Genomic DNA, 9,048 nt, shown 5'->3' on the forward strand with positions numbered 1-9,048 from the left:
GTATAGTTGTAAGACCCAGATTTATTATTTCATAATTTTTATATGAGAAATGTTATGATATGAGTCTCTTCCTAAATATATATTATAGGAAGTGACTTACTAGAAAACACAATTTCTTCAATTGAGATAAATAGAAAGATACTAAGTATATTGAGATAAATAGAAAGCCCAATTTCCTTATTCCTTGCACGCTATACTTAATTCTAAATTATCATGAATACAAGGATACATTGTCCATAAATGAGCATCATTAAGGATTATGATCCATGTTTGGTATATGGAACCAAAATAACTTTTTGCATCCTTTTCTTAATCAACCAAAAGAAATTCCTTACACAGACCAAAATCCAATACAAGTAATTAAGAAAGTGTGTCTCTACATGATATGATTCTGTGAGTTATGAAACTCATTAACCAATATATGTAATTAAGAAAATTCAATGCAAAAACTATATATAGAATTTGGAGTAATACACTTCAGAATTAGAACAATTGACTAGGAATAGAATCATTTGAAAAGCTAGGAACAGAACATACTCTTGCTATCATCTTTTCATGACCATATATGGAACCCAAAACCTCATGCTTCTATAACGAATTCCAATTAAAAAAACAGAACAAGTCACCAGATCTTTCATTATTCAGATGAAATACTTGTGAAACAGAAAGAAAAATTACACACAAGATAATAGCAGAATGATAACAACATTTTATCAAACAGAATTAATACACATGAGAAAGTAAAAGAAATTACAAGTTGAGGTTCCAATATTAATCAAGAACATCAAAACACAGAAAAGGCAAAGTAGAAACACACAACACACAAGAATAGATGCATGCATCATGCTAAAAGGTCTAAAGAAAGGAGTTAGCTTCACCCTTTACTGTTAGAACATAACTCTGTACCATGAATGATACAATGGTCTAGATCAAGTACTGAAACATATGTGGGTCAACAAAGACAGGTATGTCAACAACATACACCAACATCAAAATGTTTGGAGTTTATACCAGACTCTAGTTTTCCACCTATCTTGTTTGTAACTTTACCTAATAGTAAGTTAGCAGCTACTATCATATAAGGAAAGAGCCGAGTATGAATAAAGGAATGCTGAATTTCAGTAATGACATGCTCATGAGAAAGGTTCCCTTATACAGTGGAAGAAAAGGCAATCTAAGTTCTTCAACAGGTCAAATGCAATCAAAATGAGTTTATACATTGAACAGAAGTTTTAAAAGGCGCTCAAGCACTAACAAAACACCTTGTATTGTCACCAAACCTATAAACTCTCACCTCAGTTCTCTCCAAATTCTCGACCGAAGCTCCGTTATCCACGAGGACAGCTACCACCTTGTAAGTTTCAGTTAATTTATCATACCAAAACCCGAACTCAGCAGAATCAAATACACGGCCTTCCACCTTAACTAACAAGTCAGCAGATCTTTTGGGAAATAACTTAGTAACAGGGTTCCATAAGTGGACCCTGTATTTATGAAATTTGTTTCCTCGAAAATTTCTAGGAAAAGCACGAACCAAGCAAATCATGCCATTGCAGGAGACTCCAATACTTGTGTGTTTCATCAATTTTAATTTGTAGTGAACATTTTCAGCAACGACAGTTGTGGGTGACGATGGTTTGTGGTGGAATAAAGAACGAAAGGAGCAGGATATGGCCGATCTCTTGCCATGATTACCAATCAAGGTTAATATGAGGTTGGCATTTTTGGGGGCTCTTTGAAGATGCAATTTAATGAAATTTGGATCAGAGATGAGAGATTTCCAAGACTTACAGATACACCTGAAACTCAGAAGTAATATCGCAGGAAGCCAAGAAAGAATCTCAAAGATGAGTTCATCAAGGAGAACTCGAGAAAGGGATGTTTAGGCATAATGATTTTTCATTGGCGACGGGTTAACTGTTGGAATCGGATAATTACAAACAAGGTGGTGGTGGTGAGATGACTACTAATCTCTTTCGTTGGGTGCATGGCTGACCCTTCCAACAAGTATTGCTCTCATGAATCGAGCTATTGACCATTTGGTCTTTCTAGAGATCTAGTATGGCCTAACACCACTAGACCAACGCCTTATTGGTAAATGAACATGATTTATGATAGAACATTACGGTATTGTTCTATCTGAATAGCCAACTCCACCTAGGTGAGATAAAAACTTGGTTATTGTTCTTGTATTTCTAATTCTTTGAATTTTAACCTACATATCTTGATAAATTTATTAATTATTAAAATAATATAACTAACATTAATAATAAATTAGTGGTGAGTAAGGCTATAAGTGGTTCCAAATTGAACTACAAAACGAAGAAAATCGAACCAAATCAAACTGATAAAATATAATACAATTCAATTTCATGGTTTGATTCCATTTTATGTGGAACTGATTGCCTACAGTTTGATTCACAGTTTCTGAATTTGGAAAACTGTGTAAACCAAACTGAATTGTACACTCAACCAAATTTGCTAACTATACTTAGTGCCAATGACAATCCATCTTCTTATCAAAGCTAGTGAAGTACTTCTTCTTCCTCTCACTCTCCTTCAAGCACAATCCTGTGGATTAGGTTAGGGAGCTCTAAGCCCTAATTTCTCATTTTTGTCTCCAAATTCTTAATTTCTCTGGATTAGTTCAGCAATGAACATTTCAACATTACTATAAGGGTAGTGCAGTATTTATTTGGGGTTTGTTATCCCTTTTAATAATAGCATAGTGGTTTTAGCATTTTATTAAACACAATGCATACAATATGAATCAAAGAAGAGTAAATAGAAACATAACATTGGCTGCGCCATTAACTGATACAATAACTATTTATGTTTAATATAAACATATGTGGTACTCAATTCTTAGAAACAATGAAGAAAGAAATAGAATTGTGGTACTCAATATAAACATATGCGTGTATTTTGAGAGGTCGTATCCACTTATTCCAATAATAAATTTAGTTTAAATAAATTAAGCTCACATATTAGCCATCAATTTTATAGATCTATTCATTAATGAAAGCGATATATCCTTATATTAATCAATTTTATTAATGATTTGTTTACAAGTGAACATATATTATTCTTTTGATCAAAACCACGAGGCAGCGAAAATTGTGTGTATCTCTCCTTACTTAGGTCAAGCGAAACAATTACCAATTGATCAATAGTTATTGTGTCGCTGTCCCATTTATAATGAGAATTGTAGTTGCGAAGTGCTAACCAATTAAAAGTGTCATTTACACATTTTCTGTCTTGATGCAGCTGAATTGGGAAAACTGGAAAACCATGAATTTTTCTCCAACAATCATCATTGTCACCAAACCCATAAACTCTCACCTCAGTTCGCTCCAAATTCTCGACTGAAGCTCCGTTATCCACGAGGACAGCTACCACCTTGTAAGTTTCAGTTAATTTATCGTACCAAAACCCGAACTCAGCAGAATCAAATGCACGGCCTTCCACCTTAACTAACAAGTCGGCAGATCTTTTGGAAAACAACTTAGTAACAGGGTTCCATAAGCGGACCCTGTATTTATGAAATTCGTTTCCACGGAAATTTCTAGGAAAGGCACGAACCAAGCAAATCAAGCCATTGCAGGAGACTCCAATACCTGTGTGTTTCATCAATTTTAATCTGTAGTGAAGATTTTCAGCAATGACAGTTGTGGGTGATGATGGTTTGTGATGGAGTAAAGAACGAAACAAGCAGGATATGGCCGATCTCTTCCCATGATTACCAATCAGGGTTAATATGAGGTTGGCATTTTTGGGGGCTCTTTGAAGATGTAGTTTAATGAAATTTGGATCAGAGATGAGAGATTTCCAAGACTTACAGATACACCTAAAACGCAAAAGTAATATCGCAGGAAGCCAAGAAAGGATCTCAAAGATGAGTTCATCAAGGAGAACTCCAGAAAGGGATGTTTGGGCACAATGATTTTTCATTGGCGACAGGTTAACTGTTGGAATCGGATAATAACAAACAAGATGGTGGTGATGAAATGACTACTATCTAAGCCCTATAATGTTGTTGTCCTCGTTTTTTTAAACGTTAATAAAGGGGATCTTGTGTACTCAAATCTTCTTTTTTTGCAGTTACATATGAGATCGTACGATTCTATTTTGTCAAGTTATCCCCAATTATTTATGGTATGGATGAAATGACAAAGTGTTTCAAGTGTCATATGTGATAAAAAATTATCATTTAAGCTTGATACTAAAATTTATCATACAAATATAAGACCTGCAATATTATATGAGATTGAATGTTGGGCAGTTAAATGTCAACAAGAAAATCGACTTCATGTCGCAGAGATGATAATATTGCGTTGGATTAGTGGACCCATTAGACAAGATAGAATTAGAAATAGATGCATTAAAGAGAAAATTAGAGTAGCTCCTATTGTAGAAAAGATATTATAGGGTTGAACCTTAGGTGGTTTTGACATAAGTGAAGGAGACCAATAGAAACCCCCATAAGGAGAGTATATCAAGAAAAATCTTAGGTGAAACAATTAAGAATAACTTAGAGAATTATGTTTTATCAATTAATATGATTTTTTTGTACTACCAAGGATATCTCATCTCCTTATGGATAAGGAACTAATCTCTTTCGTTGGGTGCATGACTGACCCTCCCAACAAGTATTGTTCTCATGAATCGAGTTATTGACCATTTGGTCTTTCTAGGGATCTAGTATGGCCATACACTACTAGACCAACACCTTAATGGTAAATGAACATGATTTATGATAGAACATTACGGTATTGTTCTATCCAAGTAGTCAACCCCACCTAGATGAGATAAAAGTTTGGTTATTGTTCTTGTATTTCTAATGCTTTGAATTTTAACCTACATATCTTAATAGATCTATTAATTATTAAAATAATATAACTAACATTAATAATAAATTAGTGGTGAGTAAGGCTACAAGTGGTTCCAAATTGAACTACAAAACCAAGAAAATCGAACCAAATCAAACTGATAAAATATAATACAATTCAATTTTATGGTTTGATTCGATTTTATGTGGAACCGATTGCCTACAGTTTGATTGAAAGTTTCTGAATTTGGAAAATAGTGTAAATCAAACTGAATTGTACACTCAACCAAATTTGCCAACTATATTTAGTGCCGGTGACACTCCATCTTCTTATCAAAGCTAGTGAAGTACTTCTTCTTCCTCTCACTCTCACTCAACCACAATCCTCTAGATTAGGTTAGGGGGCTCTAAGCCCTAATTTCTCATTTTTGTCTCCAAAATCCTAATTTCTCTGGATTAGGTTAGCAATGAACATTTCAACATTATCCCTGTTAATAATAGCGGAGTGGCTTTAGCATTTTATCAAACACAATGCATACAATATGAATCAAAGAAAAGGAAATAGAAACATAACATTGGCTGGGTCACTAACTGATACAGTAACTATTTATGTTTCTCATTAAAAGAAACAAATGTGGTATTCAATTCTTAGAAACAAAGAAGAAAGAAATAGAATTGGGAAAAGAGGGAAACCTTGAAACAAAAGTTGTAGAGCACAACTGATATGATATTGCAGCAAAATCAATATGAAAAGGAACCATCGTAATTTCTCTCACAATAAATTGAGATACCAACCTCCTCCACTGCTATCTTTCTATTTCATTCTTATTTATTTCCAAGTCTGATAGTGTTTTCTGAACATGCATGCATGATGTTCGGTATCACTTAGTTTAGAAAACTTACTTTACATTTTAGTTATCAATTTAGATTTATTCACTAATTTAAATTATTGTATTTTTTTAGAATTGAAACTTACTATTGAGTAACTGGATTCTCTCACTATCTTTTGTAATTGCAGTTTAGTGTTCCTTTTATTTAAGTGTGAATAGAGATGTCAACGGACACGGGTAGGTACGGGTAGCAGCTATCCGTTACTCGTTTTGAAATATAAGAACATTAGCCATACTTATTTATAGGGATGACAAAAACACTCGTACTTATAGGTACTCGTGTGTAAAACCCGTATGCACATGAGTACGAGTCACAAATGGGTACCCACAGTTTTTACAAACGGGTTTTTAAAACACTCGTAGTACATACGGACGAGTATGAGTATTATGTTATCCGTGTCTGTGAATACCCTTTATTTATATGATTATTATATTACCTTTAATTAAAATACTAAGTATATTATATTGATCATCATTACACTATATACATCTTTTCTTTTTACTTTGTTTACTTTTTTACCTTTTCTACATCTTTTATTGAATTTGGTGGTAAAACAATACAAAGACCATTACATATGTAGAAATATATATGTATTGCAAAGAAAAATATATATTTTTCTTAAGGAATGAGAATATTAAATCACACAAATAGAAAACACCAACAAATTTAGCATTTTTTCCAAATATTCAATCAAAAGACATAAAAATAATTAAGTTTCATCTCATATGAAACATAATATAAGTACGAAGTTAGAAATTCATTAATAATGTAAGAAACTGTAAGTACCCGTTTCACCCGCGAGTATTCAGAAATACACGTGAAAAACACGCATGTGGATATCCATACAGATATGGGCTGGTATAAGTAATGATCTCATATTTCAGAATGGGTAGCGAGTAGCTACTACCTGTGCCCACTCGTGTACATTGTCATCCATACTCACTCGTAGCCATACAAGTACCCACATGCGGGGTTTTCACACGTATTTCTAAGTACCTTTGGGTTTCCTATGTTATCAATGAATTTATAACTTCATACTTCTATTAGGTTTCATATAAGATAAAACTTAATTATTTTTGTACATTTTATTAGACCATTTGACAAAAATGTTTAATCTATTGAAATTTTCTATTTGTGCGATTTGTTGTTCTCATTTCCTAACAAAAAATACATATTTTTCTTTGCAAGCCATGTGCACTTTTACAATATAATAATATTTGTAGTATGTTTCACCACCAACCAAATTCAATAAAAGATGTAAACGAGGTAAAAAATATAAATAAAGTAAAAGAAAAATATGTACATAGTGTAATGAATGCTAAAATATTGTACTTGCTTTTTTAATTAAAAGTAATATAGTAATTACATAAATAATGGGTACCCTCGGCATAAGTACCACAATACACATACCAACTCATAAGTTGTAAGTATACTCTTAAAACTCGTTTGTAAAATTTGCAGGTAACTGTTCGTGACCCGTACCCTTATGAATTTTACATGCGAGTACCCATGATTCTTTTTGTCATCTCTAAGTGTAAATGTCATATTATATAAGAGGATGAGTGAAAAAGTTATAAATGGAAAAAAGTAAACATTTTCTTTAGGTTTTAGTTCAAGACATTTCATTTCTGACTTTCTCCTCCATGGTTGAAGGTAGGGGTGTAAGCGATTCCGTTTTAAACCGCGAAACCGATGAAACCAAACTGAATCAAACCGCAAAATGGGGTTTGGTTCTGTTTCGCGTTCGGTTCTGTTATTTTTTTAAGGAATTATGTTCGGTTCGGTTTATGGTGTTAGAAATTTAGGAATCGTTGGAATTGAACCGAACCGCATATTAAGGAAATATATACTAGGGATTAGAGAATAATGTTTTATTATTGTTTAAATTCTTCAACCAATTTTTTAGCTTAAATTATCAATTTTTGTGTGAAATGTAGTGTTATATATGTTACTAAATTGTTATTAAGTTAATATTATATATGTTATTAGTTACTAAATTGTTTCCTAGTGTCTTATAATTTGGAATATATTTTTCAACTTATGTGATATTGAGTTTGAAACTAACATATATCATATATTGTTATACATGTGTGTTATTAATTATGAAATGTAGGGTTATAAATGTAATTATTATATATTTTACTAATTGATATATATCTAACTAATCATGAAATATATTGTTATATATGATTCATAATTTTTTATAATAATAGTAGTAATGTTTATTCTTTTATGGATAAATAATATCTCTTGTAATACATTTTGAATTTTCAATTGGTGCAAGATTTTTTATAAAAAAAAAATAAATGGAAAAACTGCTGAACCGAACCATTCAAGAGCGATTCAGTTCGGTTCTTATAATTAAAGTTGTGGTTAATTGAGCAGAACCGAACCATATATTTTTTATTGTTTCGGTCACTAAATATACAAAAAACTGAACTGAACCGATTTTTTACACCCCTAGTTGGAGGCTCCAACAGTCAGGTCAATCCAACCATTACAATTTCACGTTTCAACTTTATTTTTTTTTCTTTTGGTCGATATTGTATTTTTTTTGTATATAAAAATAAGTTTCCATTATTCAACAAAATAGAATTGGAGTAAAGTGAACATTTTTTTTAGAAAAACTATTCATCTAATGTACTCATTAGAAATTTAGTCATCAACTAAACATTATCATTTCATATTTATACTTTCCAAAATTAGATCATTTCAATTTGTAATTAAAATTTGATTGTGTAGAAGATAAATCTTTTTTATGTTTTAGCATGTTTGCTAATAACTTTTTCTCAAGATAATCTATTATTCATCCAAACCTTAGCTTATACTCACATTTCTCCACAATCTTATCATTGTATTGGTACAGTAATTAAATGATCTCTAAAATCTTTTGGTAACATGAATTTATATTATCATATATTTCATTCTTTTTATGTCCTATATCCACCTCCCCTAAGATCTTGTGATTTGAATGGGCTTTCACTAAAAAATATTATCTTTAAATTATAATGAGTATGACAAATTAAAAAATAATTAATTACTTTGTTCTTTATTTTTTGGTACTATCAAGGTATCTCATCATTTTTTTATAAGGAATTAACCCTAGTAGTAATAGTTGTTCTCTCAACAAGCATCGCTCTCAGGAATCAAAGACTTGATTTTAGGATCCAATGAGACTTTACATCATTAGACCAACAATTTGTTTAAATAATTAAGCACAAATAGATTTCACACCAAAAATTATAAACATTAACCCACTTATTTAAATAATTTATATATATATATATTTGGTTGAGGTGCTTCTCTTAACCTTTTCCTCAACTCTCATG

General features: G+C 31.7%; 1 protein-coding gene across 1 annotated transcript; it reads right to left on the reverse strand.

The window, feature by feature from the left end:
* Positions 1 to 483: 483 nt before the first annotated feature.
* On the reverse strand, positions 484 to 3,995 carry LOC109338272 (F-box/kelch-repeat protein At3g23880-like). The gene is made up of 4 exons (XM_019575467.1): positions 3,070 to 3,995; positions 1,792 to 1,799; positions 1,295 to 1,484; positions 484 to 588 (listed from the first exon to the last, which is right to left on the reverse strand). Exons 1-4 carry the CDS (start codon positions 3,949 to 3,951, stop codon positions 484 to 486), a joined length of 1,185 nt encoding a protein of 394 aa, XP_019431012.1. The 5' UTR covers positions 3,952 to 3,995.
* Between the last annotated feature and the right edge of the window lie 5,053 nt (positions 3,996 to 9,048).

Source organism: Lupinus angustifolius, unplaced genomic scaffold (assembly GCF_001865875.1).
Source record: "Lupinus angustifolius cultivar Tanjil unplaced genomic scaffold, LupAngTanjil_v1.0 Scaffold_21_32, whole genome shotgun sequence".
NCBI lineage: Eukaryota > Viridiplantae > Streptophyta > Magnoliopsida > Fabales > Fabaceae > Lupinus > Lupinus angustifolius.

What these genes read in the sequence shown, in the direction of transcription:
- LOC109338272 (XM_019575467.1), bottom strand. Translation starts at nt 3,951, where the DNA reads ATGAAAAATCATTGTGCCCAAACATCCCTTTCTGGAGTTCTCCTTGAT. An exon ending in AGAATTTGGAGAGAACTGAG is followed by an intron (nt 589 to 1,294) that starts GTGAGAGTTTAT and finishes AATTCGTTATAG; the next exon opens with AAGCATGAGGTTTTGGGTTC.